At 40.2% G+C, this 22342-nt stretch overlaps 1 protein-coding gene across 2 annotated transcripts in view; it reads left to right on the top strand.

The window, feature by feature from the left end:
• C1H6orf52 (chromosome 1 C6orf52 homolog) overlaps nucleotides 1–22342 on the top strand; it is a 56696-nt gene that overhangs the window by 23522 nt on the left and 10832 nt on the right. Inside the window, exon 7 of one of the 2 annotated variants that reach the window (XM_064280604.1) lies at nucleotides 3799–17934. The exons of the other annotated variant lie outside the window; for it this stretch is intronic. Within the exon in view, the coding sequence (XP_064136674.1) occupies nucleotides 3799–3809 (11 nt within the window). The 3' untranslated portion in view covers nucleotides 3810–17934. Of the gene's footprint in view, nucleotides 1–3798; nucleotides 17935–22342 lie in introns of those variants that run through there. 2 annotated transcript variants of the gene reach the window in all.

Here is a 22342-nt window from a genome sequence, read left to right as displayed (position 1 = left end):
ACTAGTATTTAGAACTACCATCTTCCACCACCTATTCTGTTTTCCCTTTGCTCTCAGCAAGCACCTGAGCTGGTTGTGGTTCTTTGCCTCCTTTTTAATTGTAGGAGGGGCCAGACGTAACAATTTATCCTTCACTTTAGAAGGACTATCTTGACATGCTCCACACCACCAGATTCCTAGAAATTTCACTGAGGTGAAGGTACCTGAATTTTCGTCAGGTTAGTTTCCCACCCTCTAGCATGCAAACATTTTGCCATTAAATCCAACGTCATTGACACTTCTTCCTTACTAAGTCCAACTAGCACAAGGTCATCAATGTGATGGACCAGTGTGACACCTTGTGGAAGGGAAAGGTGATCAAGGTCCCTGCAGGCTAAATTATGACAGAGGGCTGGAGAGTTAATATATGTGTGAAGTAGGAACTGAAGGTGTATTGCTGACCTTGCCAGCTGAGGTCAAACTGCTTCTGGTGTTCCAGAGGAAAATGCATTGACTAGATCAATAGCTGCATACCAGGTACCAGGAGGTGTATTAATTAGCTCAAGCAATGAAACCACATCTGGAACAGTAGCTGCAATTGGAGTCACCACCTGGTTAAGTTTACAGTAGTCCACTGTCATTCTCCAAGATCCATCTGTTTTTTGCATAAGCCAAATATGTGAGTCGAATGGAAATGTGGTGGGATTCACCACCCCTTCATCCCTAAAGTCCTTGATGGTGACAGTAATCTCCGTAATTCCTCCTGGAATGTGGTATTGTGTTTCGCTTACTATTTTCCTAGGTAGGAGCAGTTCTAATGGCTTCCAGTTGACTTTTCCTACCATAATAGCCTAACTCCACTTGTCAGGGATCCAATGTGGGGGTTCTGCCAGTTGCTGAGTATGTCTGTTCTAATCAAGCATTCTGGAACTGGGGAAATCACTACAGGATGGGTTTGGGCACCCATTGAAGCCACCGTGAGATGAACCAGAGCTAAGACTCCATTAATAATCTGACCTCCATATGCCCCCACTCTGACTGGTGGACCACAGTGACATTTTGGGTCTCCTGGAATTAGTGTCAGTTCAGAGCCAGTATCCAGTAATCTCCAAAAAGTCTGATTATTTCCTCTTCCTCCATTAACAGTCATCCTCACCCTCTTAAAGGGCCGTAGATCCCTTTGGGGAAGGCTGGGAGAAAGATTAACAGCATAAATTTTTGGCAGTGTATTGGAGTCCTTTCTCAAGAGGACCTGGCTTCCCCTTTATTCCAGGCACTGTGGGTCTGTAAACTGGCTCAAGTCTGGAAATTGTTGTGGGGCTGTGACTCTCTATTCTGGTGATTTAAGTTAGACTGCCATTCACTTGATCTAGAATTCTTCCACTTGTACAGATAAAGTAAGTATTTGGCAGAATTTCTATCTATTTCACTCCTAGGGACACCATGTCTAAGTAGCCAAAGCCATAAGTCAGTATGAGTCAGACTATTCTGATTACCGCTTTGATTCTGCTGTACATTACAATAACCATACCCATCCTGTCTTTGTCAATTGAGTGCTGCCACTTGGGCCCTAACCATTATGGGGTCCAACAAGCCACATTGTAGTTAAGTGTCTTAATTCAGTTGGGGTAGTTCCCACTGTCAAATATGACTTACATCAACTAGCAATCACAGCAGTCTTCAAGGATGCTGGGGCTCCCTTCACAAATTTACTCCTCACCATTGTGGTAAAAGGTGTATCCTCTGGGCACTCCATATGAAGGTCTGTGGGTCTGACCTGATAAATTCACTTTGACATGCCAGTTTTCCTAAGCCTTTGGATACCTTCTTCTACAGTATAGCAAGGCAGTTCTGGTACTTCAACTTGATTTAGTGTGGGCCACCGCATAAGCCATGCTTCAGTGACCCAACCAAATAAACTATTAGATCCTTTCCTAACCTTTCAATCTGAAGTATTAAATGAAGAATCTGTGCTTAATGAATCCATATCAATAAACTCAGACTGATCCAACTTTATGTTCCTTGCACATTTTCCCACATCCTCAGATTTCTGTACATATTAGAAAAGACAAGCAGTTCTTCTAGAGTATAGCGTACCTCCCTCTCCTGGGTCACATTTTATACTTCACCTTTTGGGGCTCGCTGGGTCATAAGTCTAGTTACAGGTCTAGAAGGAGAAATGGATGGAGGTGATTTGTTCTAAGAACATTCAGCAATGTCTTGTAAGTCATCTGCCTCAGGTGATGCCCCAGGCAATGACTCAGATGCCACCCCAGGTGATATCTCAGACGTAGGCTCTTCAGACAAATCTGGGTTAATGTTATCAGATTGGGGTAGAGGGGCTAATGGTTTTACTGGAGAGGGTGGCTTAGCAGGCAAAAATGGGAGTAATCTCTTCAGATGGGAGTGAGAAAGCTGGTTCTATTGGCAGGAGTGATTCAATGGAATTTAGAGGCTCCTTGTACCCTGCTTCCTGATTATTTGCCCATATGTCCCCAACCCAAGTCTCAGATCCCATTTCTTCCCAATCAATGCTGTCACTTTAACTTCTGACACCATTTGAGGGTGGGAATCCAATTGGTGTTGTAATCCAGCCACTCATAAGACTCTGGGTTTGATTTTTGGCAATTTATTAGCTCTGTTAACAAGAAATACAGCTTTCTTTCAGGATCCAAGTGGCAGTTTCGTGGTCATTTATGTGGCACTGTGAGTCTGAAGCCCTGAGCTCATCTCTTTCACTACTTTTATAGTCAAAGTGGGACCAACCAACCAGCTTCCTTATACTTCTCATTCTGACAAAATTGTAGAAAAGTACTAAAAATGAGATCACCCAGAGCCTCACCTCTCACCAATACCTGATCTATTGGTGGTGATATTTTGCTTATTTCTATTGCCACCTCACATCATGGATTAGCAGTCCCCTCTTTACTACTGAAAGCAGAGTCATCAACATCTTTAAGACTAACCAGACTTGAGGACCTATTTAGAAAACTCATCCTTAGAATTTTGTTTCTCTAGAACTACTCGCAGTACCAAATGCCTTAGGCTGGGTTCTCTAGAGAAGCAAAACCAGTGAAGTGTGTGTGTATATATATTTGTATGAGTATATATAGAGATTTATCTCAAGGAAGTTGCTCACACAGTTGTACAGGGTGGCAAGTCTCAAGTCCATGTCCATGGGTCAGGTATTAGGCTGGAGGCTTCTCCTGACTCACGTAGCTGCAAGAGCTGATGAACCCAAGATTGGCAGGTCAGACAGTAGGCTGCTGGCTTACAGGCTGCTAAGGCTGAGGAATTCCAAGATTGGCAAGTAATACGGCAGGTCCTTGGCCCAAGTCCCAAAAACTAGAGGTCAGAAGATGTTGAACCAGATGCAGGATCCAGAGCCAGCAAATGCCAGCAAGCTTTGCCAGAATGTCCATATATATTGAATGCAGGCCACGCCCCTGAGGAAATGCCCCTTACAACTGATTGGCTGATCACATCAGATTACGTCAAGGAGGTGATTACATTATATCACAAAATAAGAATAGCTACATCATTACATAACTGCCAAATTATGTCATTACATAACTGCCAAACCACTGAGAATCATAGCCCAGCCAAGTTAATGTACAACCTTAACCATCACAAGTGGTCTAAGCCAGTTGCAGCGGTCCCATTCCTCTTTGCAGTGGTTGGTTTGAGTGTAGACATATGACAAAACTCTGGCTAAAGAGATGTGAGTAGTTTTCCTCACTTTAAAAGGAGAAACAAAAGACAGGTGCTTTTGCTTTCTCTGGGTCTTATATTTGGATGTGATGTCTGGTACTGTTGCAGCCATCTTGTGACTATAAGGGGAACAACCTGAAGGCAGTGCCAGCCCACTGGGGCTTGTTCTTTTGGAATACCGCCACTATCATGTGAAGAAGCCCATTTAAGCCTAAAGGATGAGAAGCCATGTGGAGAACTGACATGGCCCAGGAGACAGCCAACTCCAAAGATCAGAAATGTAAGTGAGGCCATATTGGAACTGTGTTTCCCCCCCGCCCTAAAAATGTAGAGTAGAACTGCCCCATAAGTTTTCCTAAGCTTTAATCTTCATGAAGCAGGCTGCCACATCTTTCTCCCGTGGAGTGGCTGGTGGGTTCAAGCCACTCACCTTTCGTTTAGCAGCTGAGTGCTTTAACCACTTTGCCACCAGGGCTCCTCTGACAATAAAAGACAATAATAATGAAAACTAAAAAAAAAAAAAAAAAATGAGGTATTCAACTTATGTCAGAACCAACTTATGACGGTGTCAGAACAAAACCCCCTTATAGGACAGGGACTGTCTCTACTTCCTTTGCTCTCTCCTTCCAATAAACAGGCCTCTGCCTCAGGGGTCTGGGTGTTGTACAGTGGACAGTTGGTTTGTCTGCTTATGCCTTTTCCTACCTTTTTCTAGGAAGTGCTTGATTCATTCAGTTCTTGTACCTTCCATATCTTTATCTGACCCTTCCTTTCTGGTCACCGTTGATGACTAGTTTAGGAGTGGACTCCAACCCAACCTAAGCCAATCATAGTATCTGCCTCAGTTGATTGGTAGAGGTGATTGATCACATGACCGAAACTGAACTAAGCAATTCTTCCCTAGAACTTTTTGAACTGCACGCAATTGAAGAGAAATCCAGTCCCCTGGTGGTGAAGCTGGAAGAGATGAGGCCAAGAAGCTGCTAGTGGTGATGTTTCCTGCTATGAGATAAAGCTGATTTATAGAGAGAAGCAGATATTAATGCTAAGGGGAGAGAGTCCTGGTGTTGTTTTATTTTCTGGTGTTTCAATTTCTTTACCCGTCTTCTTCTCATTAATCACAAAGCTTCCAATCCAATTCCCTTCGTTGTCAATCTCCCTCATCGGAACCAAAAGCGTCCTAATTAAATCGAATCCTTAATTTGGTTAGGAAGCCTTGGATGCTATTTCCTCCATTTTTGTTCCTTAAGTTAATATGGCCCAGGCCTTGTTCTTTTCTATCTCTGCACACTTCTCAGGGTGAGCTCATCCATTCCAATTCCTTTCTATTCCATGCATTCTATGCAAGAAGCCCACATTTATTTTTGCAGTACAGATCTTGCTTTTATGCTCCACATTAAGTGTGTCTAGCCTTATAGGAAGACTCATCTTGGGTGCCATTAGGCATCTGTCTTAATCTGGGTTCTCTAGAGAAGCAAAACCAGTAAAGCATATAAATATATTTAGAGAGAGAGATTTATATCAAGGAAATGGCTAACCATTTGTAGAGGCTGGAACGTCCTAAGGCCGTGGGTCAGAACAAAGCCTTCTCCTGATTCACATAGCCACGGGGACTGGCAAACCCAAGATCAGCAGATTAGACAGCAGGGCTCTTGCTTACAGGCTGTGAAGATCAACACATCCCAAGATCAACAGGCAAGACTGCAGGTAAGCTGCTAGCTGAAGTCCCAAGAGCCAGAGATCAGACGAACAGGAGCCAGCTGCGGGATCCAGAGTGAGCAACAGCCCTCGAGCCTTGCCAGAGACTTCACTTATATTCCATGCAGGTCACACCCCCAAGGAAATTTCCTTTCAAGTGATTGGCTACTCAGAGCAGATGTCACCGTGGAGGTGATCACGTGATATCAAATCTCATCATGGAAGTGATCACATCATCACTACAAACTACATCATAACTGCCAGACTGCTGAGAATCATGGCCCAGCCAGACTGACGCACAATCTTAATGATCACAGCATCCTAGGGCAGGCACATTTGTAATGGATCCTTCCCTGTCTTCCCTGTGTCAATAAATGTCACATTTTATAAAGCAAGAGGGCTTTGGACCTGGGAGACGGGATGTGGACTAACTCTATGAACTTACTGCTATCATGAGAATAAGATTTTTTTTTATATTTATTTTTGTTGTACAAAATATATATAACACAACATCTGCTAATTCATTTTTTCATGTATATAATTCAGTGATAATCAATTACATTAATCATGTTGTATAACCCTCTCCAGTAATTGTTGCCAAATTTCCTGTTACCATAAACAGAAACTCACTGCTTCCTAAACAATGGGTCCCCTTCCTCCCATCCCTCATCCCTGTTGTTTTTGTTAGGTGCCTTCCGGTTGCTTTCAACTCATAGTGACCCTGTGTACAACAGAACGAAACACTGCCCAGTCCTGTGCCGTCCTCACAATCATTGTTATGCTTGAGCTAATGGTTGCAGCCAATGTGTCAGTCCGTCTTGTTGAGGGTCTTCCTCTTTTTCACTGACCCTCTACTTTACCAAGCAAGATGTCCTTCTCCAGGGACTGGTCCCTCCTGATGACTATGTCCAAAAGTATGTAAGACATAGTCTTCCCCACCCTTGCCTCCAGTGTGCATTCTGGTTGTACTTCTTCCAAGACAGATTTGCTTGTTCTTTTGGCAGTCCATGGTATATTCAATATTCTTCGCCAACACTGTAATTCAAAGACATCAATTCTTCTCTGGTCTTCCTTATTCATTTCTCATGCATATGAGTTGACTGAAAACACCATGGCTTGGGTCAGGCACACCTTAGTCCTGAAGGTGACATCTTTTGCTTTTTAACACTTTAGAGGGGTCTGTTGCAGCAGATTTGCCCAACACAATGTGTTGTTTTATTTCTTGACTGCTGCTTCCCTGGCTGTTGATTGTGGATCCAAGTTAAATGGAATCCTTGACAACTTCAGTATTTTCTCCATTTATCATGATGTTGCTAATTGGTCCAGTTGTGAGGATTTTCGTTTTCTTTATGTTGAGTTGTAATCCATACTGAAGGCTGTGGTCTTTGATCTTCATCAGTAAATGCTTCAAGTCCTCTTCACTTTCAGCCAGCAAGGTTGTACCATCTGCTTAACGGAGGTTGTTAATGAGTCTTCCTCTAATCCTAATGCTGTGTTCTTCATATAGTCCAGCTTCTCGTATTATTTGCTCAGCATACAGATTGAATAAGTATGGTAAAAGAATACAACCCTGACACATACCTTTCTTAACTTTAAACCATGCAGTACCCCCATGTTCTGTTCAAATGACTGCCTCTTGGTCTACGTGCAGGTTCCTTATGAGCACAATTAAGTGTTCTAGAATTCCCATTCTCAATGTTATCCATAATTTCTTATGAACCACACAGTTGAATGCCTTCGCATAGTCAATAAAACACAAGTAAACATTTTTCTGGTATTCTCTGCTTTCAGTCAAGATCCATCTGATGTCAGCAATGATACCTCTCATTCCACGTTCCCTTCTGAATCTGGCTTGAATTTCTGGCAGCTCCCTTGTTAACGCACCGCTGCAACCGCTTTTGAATGATCTTCAGCAAAATTTTACTTGCATGTGACATTAATGATATTGTTCGATAATTCCTGCATTCTGTTGGATCACCTTTCTTTGAAACGGGTACAAATATGGAACCCTTCCAGTCAGTTGGTTAGATAACTCTCTTCCAAATTTCTTGGCATAGACGAGTGAGCACCTCCAGCGTTGCATCTGTTTGTTGAAACAACTCAACTGGTATTCCATCAATTCTTGGAGCTCTGTTTTTCACCAGTGCCTTCAGTTCAGCTTGGACTTCTTTCTTCAGTACCATTGGTTGTTGATCATATGCTGCCTCCTGAAGTTGTTGAACATGGACCAATTCTCTTTGGTACAGTGACTCCGTGTATTCCTTCCATATTGTTTTGATGCTTCCTCTGTCATTTAATATTTTCCCTGTAGATTCCTGCAATATTGTAACTTGAAGCTTGAATTTTTTCTTCAGCTCTTTCAGCTTGGGAAATAACTAAGCGTGTTTTTCCATTTTGGTTTTCTAATTCCACGTCTTTGCATATTTCATTATAATACTTTGTGTTCTCAAGCTGCCCTTTGAAATCTTCTGTTCAGCTTTTATTTCACTTCTTCCATTTGCTTTAGCTACTCTATGTTGAAGAGCAAGTTTCAGAGTTTTTCCTGATATCCATTTTCGTCTTTTCTTTCTTTCCTCTCTTTTTTAATGACATTTTGCTTTCTTCATATATGATATCCTGGATATCATCCCACAACTTTGTCTGGTCTTCAGTCATTAGTGCTGAATGCATGAAATCTATTTTGAGATGGTCTCTAAATTCAGGTAGGATACTCTCAAGGTTGTACTTGTATATGTACACTCAAGGTTGAACTTATATATGAGCAATTGATGGTCTGTTCAGTAGTGGGCCCCTGGCTTTGTTCTGACTGATGATATTAAGCCTTTCCATCATCTCTTTCCACAGATGTAGTCAATTTGATTCCTATGTACTCTGTCTGGTGAGGTTCACGTGTTAGTCACCGTTTACGTTGTTGGAAAAAAAGGTATTTGCAATGAAGAAGTCATTGCAAAATTCTACCATACGATCTCCGGCATCATTTCTATCACCAGGTCATATTTTCTGACTACTTACTGTTCCTTCTCCTTTGTTTCCAACTTTTGCGTTTCAATCACCAGTAATTATCAGTGCGTCTTGATTGCGTGCTTGATCAATTTCAGACTGCAGAAGTTGGTAAAAGTCTTCAGTTTCTTCATCTTTGGCCTTAGTGGTTGGTGTGTACATTTGAATAATGGTCTTATTAACTAGTCTTCTTTGTAGGCATATGGATATTATCCTATCACTGACAGCATTATACTTCAGGATAGATCTTGAGATGTTCTTCCTGACGGTGAATTCCATGCCATTCCTCTTCAATTTGTCATTTCCAGCATAATAGCCCATATAATTGCCCAATTCAAAATGTCCAATACTAGTCCATTTCAGCTTGCTAATGCCTAGGGTACCGATGTTCCATTTCTTTTTTGATTATTTCCAATTTTCCTAGTTTCGTACTTTGGAGATCCCATGTTCCTATTATTAACAGATGTTTGCAGCTGTTTCTTCTCATTTTGAGTAGTGCCCATCAGCAAATGAAGGTTCCCAAAACTTTACTCCGTCCATGTCATTAAGATCAACTGTACTTTGAGGAGGCAGCTCTTCCCCAGTGGTATTTTGAGTGTTTTCCATCCTGAGGGGCTCATCATTCGGTACTGTATCAGACAGTCTTCGACCACTGTTAATAAGATTTTCACTGGCTAATTTTTTCAGAAGTAGACCATGAGGTCCTTCTTTATAGCCTGTTTTAGTCTGGAAGCTCAGCAGAAACCTATCTACCTTCAGTGACCCTGCTGATATTTGAAATACCGGTGGCATAGTTTCCAGTATCACAGCAACATGCAAGCCAGCACAGTACAACAAACTGACAGATGTGTGCCCCGCCCCCCGCCCCTGTAATCACTAGTAAAACTTGGGTCTCCATACCTTTGCCTATTCTAGATATTTCATGTAAGTAAGATAATGCAATATTTGTTCTTTTATGATGGACTTACTTTACTCAGCATAATGTTTTCGAGGTTCACCCATGTTGTAGCATGCATCAGAACTTCATTTCTCTTTATGGGTAAGTAATATTCCATTGTACATATATACCACATTTTGTTTATGGAGGATAAGTTTTGAGCATTTAGCTCTGGGGAATGGTGTAGGGTATGAAGTTTTTGCCCACACTAGTGACCGTCTGGTCCTAGGTGGGCTGGTGGAGGCCAACCCCCCTGATGTGGCTGCCCTCACCGGTGCTAGAATAGAACCCTCTTGCGGAGGTTTTCAGGACAAACCAGTGTCTGAGGGTTGCATTCTGTTAACAGGGCACCTTGTACAAAAAGACCTGAGCCCCAAATCGTATAGCCCTTCTCCATCAATGTTGTCAACTCTTTCATGAGGTCACTTCACAAGAGGCAAGCTGGTCACAGGAGGGCCAGACCTTTTCCACCTCAGCAACCAGTTCCACTGTTTCCTTCCTTCTTGGTGACCAGTTCATCCACTAAGAAGTAACACTAATTGTCAGAAATCTGTCAAAATTCAAAGGGTTTCATTGAACCTTTGTCCCAGGATAACAAAGCTCTTGACTTTACACTTGTGTTAACTCAGCGTTCAGGCATTTAGCAAATCTTGGCACAACAAGAAGTTTCTGCTTTGCTTTAAGATAATTTTCGGTCCTTACCTATGTATGAAGTAGCTGGACTCCTCCTTCTCTTAGGAAGAGGGGAGATGCCACTGATTTAATCTCAGAGGGGATAATCCTTTAGAAGGGTATTTCACAACATATATATTGTCAGGATGTAAGTATTTATGGCTTTGATTAGAATGAGCTAATTCAGGAATTAAGTGCTAAGAAGCAGCCACTTGTGGTTAAGGGTCAAGTGCAGTTAGCTGAACTTTGTTCTGTCTTCTACTTTCACAGTGACCTGGAGATACTGCCACTGCAGCTTCCTAGGCTGTCCGCATGTCTGCCATGTGCCGCAGTTAAGAGTTACGAAGAAAGTAGAACACATAGTCCAAAATGAGAGCTACTGGTTCTTTTATTGTTTTTTCATGCTGTCTTCTTTGAAGTAGCTGTAATGTGGGAAAAATTTCCATTCTAGTGCCAGGGGTACTTCACTCTGATTTAGGGTTCTCTCTCGAATCCTCAGTTCTAGGCATTCCACAGCAAGTGGGTATTTCCCCAAATCGAATTTGCTGGCAAACATGCTTGAAGAGTTATAGAGCCACTTTAAGTCACCAGGCCCATAGACACACATATCTTGCCAATAGTGGCCTGCAAAAGAACAAGACATTGAAAGAAACAAAGTAAAACAACAGCCAAAACAACACTCTTAAACATTTCTGAGACAGATGGCATTTTGGATTATCAGTCTCTAAAATTATTGCTAATTGTATAAGATATATTTTTGTTAGTTTTTCAATGAGAACTCATTATTGCAAATTAATCTATCAATTGAATTGGTTTTCGAAGGCAGCAAGGCTGAGTCTGAAATAGAATTTTGTGGGAGAATTCAAGATTCAAACTGAGAAGGTATAGAAAATTATAGCACTAAGTCATTCAATAAGCAAATATTACTGGTACAAAACACTTCAGATTTACAGGACGAATTGGACCTCTAGTCAGTCCTGGTGGGGTGCCTAGGCTAATGAGGAGAGAACTGCCTGAACTAGTAAAATACAAAGTATTTTACATACAGAGCACTATGGAAGTTATAATGAGGTCAAGGTGTACAAATAAACCTCTATATGAGGCAGTCTATTTGATTTTGTTTTTATTGTCTCAAATTGCACCTTGGTTTCACCTAACCATCTTGATATAGCCAATGTACACAAGTATGGATCATTCAGTGCATGCTGGTCACCATTATGAAGGGATTTTCTTCAAGTCATCAGTGACTTCATCGTCTTATGTGGAAGACCCACTATTGTTATGCTGCACAAGTAGTTGGAAGTTTAGGAAGCAAAGTGACTTATTTCCCTTCTCCCAGTGAGTCTGGAAACACTGGTGGCATAGTGCTTAAGAGCTATGGCTGCTAACCAAAAGTTCGGCAGTTTGAATCCACCAGGCGCTCCTTGGAAACCCTATGGGGCAGTTCTACCCTGTCCTGTAGTAGGGTCGCTATAAGTTGGAATCTACTCGACAGCAACGGGTTTGATTTTTTGGTTTAATGAGTCTGTAGTCAGTACATCCAAAGTGAAACTCATCTGTCCTAAGGGATCTACTCCGCTTCTAATAGTCCACCTCCCATTGAGTGCCTCCTCTATCCAAGCTAGAACTGTTGTTGTCGTTGTTAGGTGCCGTCGAGTCGGTTCCGACTCATAGTGACCCTATGCACAACAGAACGAAACACTGCCTGGTCCTGAGCCATCCTTACAATCGTTGCTATGCTTGAGCTCATTGTTGCAGCCACTGTGTCAATCCACCTCGTTGAGGGTCTTCCTCTCTTCCGCTGACCCTGTACTCTGCCAAGCACGATGTCCTTCTCCAGGGACTGATCCCTCCTGACAACACGTCTAAAGTATGTAAGACGCAGTCTTGCCATCCTTACTTCTAAGGAGCATTCTGGTTGTACTTCTAAGACAGATTTGTTCATTCTTTTGGCAGTCCATGGTATATTCAGTATTCTTCACCAACACCGCAAGTCATAGGTGTCAATTCTTCTTCAGTCTTCCTTATTCACTATCCAGCTTTCACATGCAAAGCTAGAACTAGAAGCCACAAACTTCCCACTTCCTCCCCTGAACTCTTCACCTTGATAGAAACCCAGAGATCAGGCTGGCAGTTCCTTGAGAAGCCTGCTCTCAGAATGTTCTTCCTTCCTCAGCTGTTTCTTTTCATCTCTATTACTGTTTTAGTTGCTCTCCAACCCTGTGGGGGAAACTGAGACCTGTACAGCTCACAGACTCTGGCCACACAATTACAGTGGGGCATAGCTCAGGGCTGGTAAGCATGGGTCTGGAGAGGGACGCTGATGCTCTTGTTTGTCCAAAGGATCCTTCACCTTTGATATAGGGAAGAGTTGTAAGCAATGGCATGGCATGGCTAGATTTGTGGTTTTAAAGAACATTTTGGCAACACTGTAAAGAATTTAAAGGATAAAGATGGCTTTTACTGACAACAAAATGGCAGATTCACAGGGCACAACAGGAACAGGTGAGGGAAATGGCTGTGGGAAGGGGTTGGTCAAGCTGGATTGGAGAAAAGGGAAAGAGAGCAAGCCAGAGGAGTTTTCATGATAACAGCAGGTTTAGGTAATACAAACAAGGCAAGGCTTAGAGGTGATAACAGTTGGCATAAAAGAGGAAAACACTGGTTTCATCTTGCTTCTTGATGATGTTGTGGGAAGAGGTGTGGGCACACCAACAACTCCACACCCTCCCGTGTGGTCCATCTCCATGTTCTAAATACAAAGTTGGTAAAGAGGGAGATGACATCAACTGTCTTTCCTAGGAAACAGACAGATGCTATGGCCCAGAGTGTTGTTTCCCAAACTGCAATCCATGGAACACTAGAGTTAGGAGAGATACATTACGAAGACCCCAGCCAAACCCATTGCTGTCAAGTCAATTCCGACTCATAGTGACCCTATACGACAGAGTGGAGCTGTCCCATAGGGTTTCCAAGGAGTGCCTGGTGGATTTGAACTGCTGACCTTTTGGTTAGCAGCTGAACTCTTAACCACTATACCACCAGGGTTTCTACCAAAAAGGAAATGGTAGTTCTGTAGTCAAACAAGTTCAAGAAATACTGCATATTACTCCTCTTATTATTATATGGAAGGTTCTGGAAATTTCTGCAGTATTTCTCAGGATTTCCCAAAAGGACTGGGCTACAGAAGCTTTTTGCCCATCTCCCGTGTTAATATTTGCAGGACCTGGTGTTGTAAAGAGCATGAAGTTCTAGATCAAGGCACTGAAAGTGTGGTCTTCAGACTGGTCCTCGGACTTTTACTAGTCTGCAGCAAGATAAATGCAGAAATTGAGAGTGTCTGGAAACTTTTATAGCAACCTGACATTGCTGCCAAGTCCAAGCAGCATCTTATTTTTCTAATAATTCATTTACATATTTTATAAAAACATCAGTCCATAATGGTTTGGAGGCACTTTTTAAAAAAAGCAGTGTCTCACAGACATTTAAATTTCATGGATTAGAAATTAAAAAAAAAAGGTAGGATCCATATGTAATGACTAATTTTTTGTTTTACCATTTAATTAAATAACTTACATCAACTGTTCCCATCATTTCATTTTTTCATGTGGTATTTTTTTTTATCTTAATATACAAACAAAGGAGAAAGGACTTAATTTCAAATAAAGGACAGTCCTTTAAACTTAGGAAATATGGCTCAGTGAAAAGCCTGCTACATTGTGTTTCTTTTCTCATTCTTCTAAGGACCAATGAAAACTTTGTCACATGGCGGTATCCTCCACAGACCGAGCTGTGGAAACTCTGACAGAGAAATGAGTTGTCAGTTTCTGGCACAAACGGAGAGAGAAAAAAGAGAAGGAAGAGAGGAGGGGCTTTCCAGAAACCATTCTTCTTAAGGTGACTAAGGGCGAGACCAGAGAAAATCTCTGTTTATGATTCACAAACCACTACCAGGTCATTTCAGTGCCTGTATATGCACTAGGGATGATGCATGAGCTGGGAAGAAGATAAAACAAAACCAAACCCGTTGCCGTCGAGTCAATTTCAACTCATAGAGAAGAAGATAACATATGCCAAAGAATTTTGTAAATTGTACCACATCAAACAGATGTGTGTGAGCAGGGAAGGTTAGTTAAATTTTAGAAGTTATGGAACTTTCCTAACACTCCAAAGTGTTCCCAGTTCCATATAGATACTACTATAGAAAACAGATTTAGGAGGGAAGCAGGTTATAGTAACAAAAATCCTAGACTCAAAGTCAGGATGGCCATATCCCATTCCTTGTTCTCCCTCTCAGTAGCTGATCTTGGGCTTGTCATTTGATCATCTAGGGCTTCAGGTTCCATGTTTCCCAGTGAAGAGGACTAGATGATTTCCAAAGCTTCTCAAAGTTCTAAAATTATAAATCTATAAGATGAAATAATTGCTGCAAGTATGCTGTAATGCATTCAGCGCTATTAATTCTCGATCACTCTGTGGAAGGGGGCAGTCTGAGCACAGCCTGCTGCCTTTCCCTGTGACCCACAGATGAACCTTATGCTTAGGAACAGATGTGTCATCCTGGCTTCTTGGATGGGGTGACAGTGTGGGCTGCTTCCCTTTTATTGGGACGTCTTGACCCAAACACATCCCATAGCAGCTGGTAGGCTATTAGCACATCCCTCTCCTCCTGCCCTGAGCACATGTCAACATTCCCAGGAACTGTTTAATAAAACATGTGTGTATTATATGGCACCTGGCCAACTGCACTTCTTTATCTGTTCCTGGTGGCGAGAGAATGGGGTCCTTCTCTTGCAGCACAGAAGAGTTATGTGCAGACCAACTCCCTGGGTAGGCTGCTGTGGGAAGTGACGGATGCCCACTATTAAAGCTGACCTTGCTCTGTGTCTTCTATATGTGAATTGTTACACCCAATGCCTGTGTGTAAGTCATGCTTTTGTCAGTAACCCTGGCACCTGCAAACTAGGAAGTGGGTTACTATCCTCCTTGTGACAGGACTTCTCTCCTGTATGGTAACAAGGTGACGCATTTGTTTTATGACCCAGTCACAATCATTTCCACAGTCCTTCTAGCCATACACTATCATGCTAAATGCCATCTTGTTCCCTGTCTTTATTCTAATAATTAAAATGTAGTTCCAGTAGGGAAAAAATGAGAAATTTTTACCATGGCAGCCTTTATGAATATTTTCCTGGAAACTCCACTTCACAGCTCTAAGACTCGTATCTGAGATTCCTTGTGCCATAGACCCAGGAACACCTATAGAATCAACGGGGAGAAAGGCAGTAGCAAGTGAAATAAGTCACCAAAACTTGTAGAGGTTTACCAAACAATGTAGATTCTTCGGGACCTACGGATTCACATGTTTGTTCCCTTTGCTCAGTTTGTATTTCCTTGTGCTCTTTTTTTTTTTTCCTTAAAAACAAAATCAGAACCATTCTCTCCTTGGTCAACTTTCATTAATATTTTACTTAATGAGATATTGAAATTTAGTACAGTAGAGATTTAATATTTAATTTTTAAATGTAAACTGCTCTACTTGCTGCAGCCATGGCTTGTCAAGTTCCTTTCCCAGGCGGCAACACCCCAAGGCTTCTATTTGAGTGACAGAGAACCTATCAAAGAAATAATAGAGAACTACTTTCAAGAGCTAAAGAAAAATCAAAATATTCTGATTGAAAATGTCAGTTGGGTGCCAAGCAAAGTAGTTTTTTAAAAAATCTACATGGCAGACACTTCCTGGTGAAATTTTATGTTTTCAAAGACAATGAGAGAGTTCTAAAAGATTCTGTATAAAGAGAGAGAATAGGTTACTTTATGTAGGAAAAGGATCTCATTGAATCAGATTTCTCCTTAGCAACACTTGATGATAAAAGTGGTCAAAGCAGAGTTCCACTGGAGACGTTATTTTAAATTCAGAATGTCTACCCAACTAGTCTATGATTCAAGAGTGAAACAAATGCAAGAGCTCAAATAGTTCGCACCTTTTTCAGAATATTTATTAAAGAATTACTCCAACTTAATAAAATATGAATCTAAGAAAGAGAATTGAAAATATGAATACAATAAATAAATGATACATGGAGAAGTAAGTTAAACTCATAGTTAAGTCTAAGTAGTTGTTGATGATGTTTTTGAAGCTTATGGTAATTGTGAAGAAAATTGCCCTAAAAAGTAGGGACAAAGGTTGGACAAACGTGGTGTATTTGCCTCTCCCGCTCCTAATTTCTACATATGACAGTAAAGATATCCATCAGTATGTATGTATGTATGAATCTATCCATCTATCATCTATCTTACCTGTCTTTCTATCTGCATATCTATTTTAGAATATATATATATGATACATATATATTTAAATAGAATTAGTCATTAATAACAAAAAAGAGTAAAATCAGGAGACCTTTAGAGGAAAGAAAACAGAACAGGATTAAGAGTGTCTATTAAAATTCAAAGCTTATGGCAGGCAGGAGTTCTGGTTAGAGTAGGAAGATCCTGGGAGTGCATCAGGCTCAGAAACAGAAGAAAGGCTCAGAAGGAAGAAGATGGGACCCCAGGGCAAAAGTCAGAGTAATTGATTAAAAAAACTAAACTATGAAAAACCCGACAAGTCGGTCCTGTCTTTCATCCTCCACTTACGTTAAATATAAGAAGCAGAGGTATTCATCTAGGTTGGAGCAGTGAGTGTAGAATCAGATCAAAGGTCAACTACAGTCTACAGACCAGATATGGCCTCTGAATTTTTTTACCTGGCCTGAAATCTAACAGTGTTTTGAACATTTTAAAGTGTTGTTAAAAAGAACAATAGTAAAGGGAGACTACGTGACAGAGAGCATATGTGGCCTGTAAATTCTGAAGCATTTACTGCTATCGCCTCCTTTACAGAAAAAGCTTGCTAACTCATTGTGCAGATGGGTGGGAAAGAGAAATCAGGTAGTTCCTGAATGGCTAGTGACACCCAAGAGGAATGACAGCAGAAAATTACACAATGTTCACTACCTGAAAACATATCCTGTACTTTTCTCATAATCACAGACTATGATGAACTTAACTAGTGTTCACAAACAGGAGAACAAGGAATCTTAAGAATGAAGCCACACCAAAAAAAAAAAAAATTGAAGAAAACTAAAACATTAAAGGGAAGCCCCAAATCAATGAACAGCACTAACACCTGAGAAAAAAGAATTAATAAAGCAAACTAAGAACAAGTACAGGGACATTTAGTTTAAAGAAGGCAGTAAGACATTGATAATCCTTCTTTTTGGATAATATCTAAAAGCTACTAGGAGAATGAGAACTAGGAACTAAATTTGTTAAAAAAGGAAGAAATTGAAATTCTAAACCACAAAGTATATGGAAAGGCTTCCAAAGCAGTGAAGATCAAACAGAAGTGCATGTGGGAAGTAGAGAGGAGATGCTCATTTCTACAAATCTCAGAAAGAGCCAGAAAAGCACATCTGTCAAAGTGAGGAGATACTTCCAGAGGTACAAAACCAAAAATCTCTACCTTTTTAATATCAATGAGAATAGGATGTGAATGGATAAACAAAGTATAGTGGGATACTACTCAGCCAGAAAGATAAAGTCGTGATACATGCTACAAGATGAGTGGAAGCTGAAGACATTATGCTGAGTCAAATAAGTCCACCACAAAAGGACAAATATTTTATGACCTCATTTATATAAAAAGACAAAAACAGGCAAATAATAGAGGCAAAAGTTTATTAGTAGTTACTGAGGTGGGAGGAAGGGAAAAGTGGGGCTATTGGTTATGGGGTAGTGAGTTTTGGTTTATAGCAATGGAAAAATCACATTGATTAAGGGTGAGGTTGCAGAGCTAATTAATTGCTGTCAGTGAGTTGTACACCTGTAAAAAGCTGCGTTGGCAAAGGTTGTGTGATAAATGTATTTACCAAAAAAAAAAAAAAAAAAAACAAGAGCAGCTGTGAGGCTCCTTACATACAACCAAACACCTCATGGGTTCTGGTTTCTTGATTTGGAGGCTCAGGGTCATGGGTTCATGGAACACCCCAGTTAATTAGCCTAACATCATTTAGTGTTTCTGTTCTATCTCCTAGTTAGCTGTGCAGTGCCTATGGTCTTAAAAGCTTGCAAGCAGCCATCCAAGGTACAACAATTGGTCTCTATTCACCTGGAGCAACAGAGGAAGAAGGAGAGTCAAGAATGGGGGAAAGAAATGGAATGTGTAGCTAATTGCCTCCATGAACAACTGCCTCCTTTGCCATGAGACCAGAACTGGATGGTGCTTGGCTACCATTACTGAATGTTTTGGTGAATATTCTGTAGAAGAATCCTAATTAAAAGGGAGAAAATACAGACAGAATTCCAAATTCTGACAGAATCCAGATTTTCTGGAGCCATGGAGGCTGGATGAACCCCTAAAACCATTGCCCTGAGATAATCTTTAAACCTTAAACATTCTTTGATTTGTACAAGCTTTATCGCCTTCCTTTTCTGAGTTGTAGCTCCTACATTAACATAAAATCATGGTCATCTAAGGTTTCTATCTAATCTTTTGAGTTGATGTTGTCACTTGGATCCCATATAGATAGTTCTTAAACAAGCTTAATGCTCAACGCAGATACTTTTTTACTAAAGTTAAGCTAAATTATTGTTTTTAAGAATACTTCAGGGGATTTTTTGGTTTAAGATTTAAAGATTATGGCAGGGCAATAGTTTCAGGGTTCATCCAACCTTCGTGGCTCCAGGAAGCCTGGAGTCCATGAGAATTTGAAATTCTGTGCGCATTTTCTCCCTTTTGATGAGGATTCTTCTACAGAACCTTTGATCAAAATGTTCACTAATGGTAGCTGGGTTGCATCCAGTTCTTCTGGTCTCATGGCAAAAGAGGTGCTTGTTCTTGGAGGCAATTAGCCATATATTCCGTATCTTCCTTCTATTCCTGACTCTCCTTCCTCTGTTGCTCCAGGTGAATATAGACCAATTGTTGTGCCTTGGGTGGCTGCTTGCAAGCTTTTAAGACCACAGGCACTATGCAATGAACTAAGAGGTAGGACAGATGCACTAAATGTAATTATTGGGCCAATTAACTGGGATGTCCCATGAAACCATGACCCTAAACCTCCAAATCAAGAAACCAAATCCCATGAGGTTTTTGGTTGTATATAAGCAGCCTCAGCAGCTACTCTTTTTTTTTTTTTTTGGTCATTGTTGTAAATATATCACACAACCTTTGCCAACTCAACTTTTAGATGCGTACAATTCATTGACAACAATTATACTAATTGGCTGTGTGACTCTACCCTTAATCAACGTGATAGGATATTTCCATCACTGTTAACAACCCCTTTCCCCCTCCCTCTTGCCCCCTGGTAACCACTAATAAGCTTTGTTCTCTATATATTTGCATTTTCTTTTATTTTTATGTAAGTCAAGTCATACAATATTTGTTCTTTTGTGATTGGCTTATTTCACTTAGCATAACGTCTTCCATGTCCATCTATATTGTAGGATGTATCAAGACTTCATTTCTCATACTGGGTGAGTAGTATTCCATTGTATGTATGTGCCACATTTTGTTTATCCATTTATATGTTGATGGACATTTAGGTTGTTACCACCTTTTGGTTATTTTGAATAGTGCTGCAATGAACATTGGTGTACAAGTCTCTGAGTCTCTGGTTTTAAGTGTTTTGGGTATATACCTAGAATCAGGTTTGCTGGGTCATATGGTAGTTCTATTTTTAGGTTTTTGAGGAACTGCAACACTGTTTTCCACAATGTCTGTATCATTTTGCATTCCCATCAACAATAGATAACAGTTCCAGTTTCCCACATCCTCACTAACATTTGTTATTTTGTTTTGTTTTTTTAAAATATTAGCCATCCTGGTGGGAGTGGAATGGTATCTCATTGTGATTTTGATTTGCATCTCTCTGATGGCTAATGACACTGAACATCTTTTCATGTGTTCGGTGGCCATTTGAATGTCCTCTTTGGTGAAATGTCTATTTAAGTCCTTTCCCCATTGTTTGATTGGGTTGTATTTTTGTTGTTAAGTTGTCGAAGTTTTATATATATCTTGGTTATTAGATCCTTGTCAGATATGTGGTTTCTGAAGATATTCTCCCAGTCAGTAGCTTGTCTTTTCACTTTTTTGGTAAATCTTTTGATGAGCAAAAGTTTTTAATTGTCGTGAGGTTCCATTTATTTATTTTGTCTTTTGCTGTTTGTGCTTTTGTTATTAGATAATCCATTGTTAAAAGCACAACTGACACTGCTGCCCCTACTTTTTTTTTCCTAAGAATTTTACAGTTTTAAATTGCACACTTAAGTCCTTAATCCATTTTGAATTTGTGTGTCTGGTGTGAGGCATGGATCCTGTTTCATTTTTCTGCATGTGGAAATCCAATTTTCCCAGCACCATTTATTGAAGAGACCCTCTTTCCCCAACCAATGGACTTAGCACCCTTGTCAAAAATCAGTTGACCATAAATGTGTGGGTTTATTTCTGGACTCCCAATTCTGTTCCTTTGGTCTGTGTGTCTATTGTTACACCAGTACCAGGTTGTTTCGATTACTGTAGCTGTATAGTGTATTTTAAAATCAGGAAGTGTGAGTCCTCCTACATTGTTCTTCTCTTTCAACATTGTTTTAGCTATTTGAGACCTCTTGCCATTCCATATAAAGCTGAGGATTTGTTTTTCTATTTCTGTACAGAAGGCTGTTGGAACTTTGATCGGGATTGTGTTGAATCTATATATCGCTTTGGGTTGTATTGACATCTTAACAATATTGTCTTCCAATCCATGAACACAGAAGATCTTGCCATTTATTTAAGTCTTCTTTAATCTCTGTAAGCAATATTTTATAGTTTTCATTGTGTAAGTCCTTCACGTTCCTGATTAGATTTATTCCTAGGTATTTTATTCTCTTAGATGCTATTGTAAATGGAATTCCTCCCCTAATTTCCCTTTCAGGTTTCTCCTTGGTGGTGTGTAGAAACCCAATCGATTTTAGTTTGCTGCAACTTTGCTAAATTTCTCTAATTAGCTCTGGAAGTTTTCTTGTGGACTATTTGGGATTTTCTATTATAGGATCACATCTTCCACAAATAGAGGTAATTTTAGTTCTTTTTTTCCAATCTGGATGCCTTTTATTACTTTTCCTTGTGCTATTGCTCTGGCTAGGACTTCTAATACAATATTTACTAGAAATGGTTCAAGTGGGCACCCTTGTTCCCAATTTCAAGGGGTAAGTTCTCAGTCTTTCTCCATTAAGTATAATATTGGCTATTGGCTTTTCATATATGCCCCAAATCATATCGAGGAATTTCCCTTCTATTCCAATCTTCTTGGTTTTCATCAAGAAAGGGTGTTACATTTTATCAAATGCTTTTTCTGGATCCATAGAGATGATCATGTGCTTCTTTTCCTTTTTTCTGTTGATATGGTGTATTATGTTGATTGATTAGCTAATGTTGAACCATCCTGCATTCCTGAAATAAATCCCACTTGGTCCTGGTGTATGACTCTTTTAACATGCTTTTGGATTCTGTTTGTTAGTATTTTGTTGAGGATGTTTGCAACTATATTCATAAGAGATACTGGCCTCTGATTTTCTTTTTTTGTGGTGTCTTTGTCTGGTTTGTGTATGATGGGTATGTTTGCTTCATAGACTAAATTAGGAAATATGCCTTCCTTCTCTATGTTTTGGAAGAGTTTAAACAGTATTGATGTGTAAATATTTGGTAGAATTCTCTAAATATTTGGTAGAATTGCCCAATGAAGCTGTCTGGCCCAGGACTTTTTTTGTTGTTTTGGGGACATTTCTGATCACTGATTCAACCTCTTCACTTGTTACGGGTCTGTTGAGACTTTCTACTTCCTCTTGAGTCAGTTTGGGTAGGTTGTGTGCTTCTAAGAATTTGTCCATTTCATCTAGGTTATCTAGTTTGTTCCCATACAGTTTTTCATAATAGCCCGTTGTAATTCTGTTTATTTCTATCAGGTCCTTTGTAATGTCCCCTCTTTTATTATTATTATTAGTATTTTTTTGGTTATTTGCATCTTTTCTTTGTCAATATAATCTTTCCAAAGAACCAACTTCTGGTTTTATTGATTCTTTCTACTGTTTTTCTGTTTTCCGTTTTATTTATTTATGCTCTGATCTTTGTTATTTCCTTTCTTCTGGTAAATTTAGCTTAGTTTTCTCTTTCCTAGAGTTGTCGAGTTAGGCTGTTGATTTGAGATCGTTCTTCATGTAGGCATTTATTGCTATACCTTTCCCTCTGAGTACTTACTGCCTTTGCTGCATCCCCTAAGTTTTGATACATTCTGCTTTCATTTTCATTTGACTCTAAGA

This window comes from Loxodonta africana, chromosome 1, assembly GCF_030014295.1.
Source record: "Loxodonta africana isolate mLoxAfr1 chromosome 1, mLoxAfr1.hap2, whole genome shotgun sequence".
NCBI lineage: Eukaryota > Metazoa > Chordata > Mammalia > Proboscidea > Elephantidae > Loxodonta > Loxodonta africana.
Note: the sequence above shows the minus strand (reverse complement) of the source record. Positions and strands in the feature narration are given on the sequence as shown.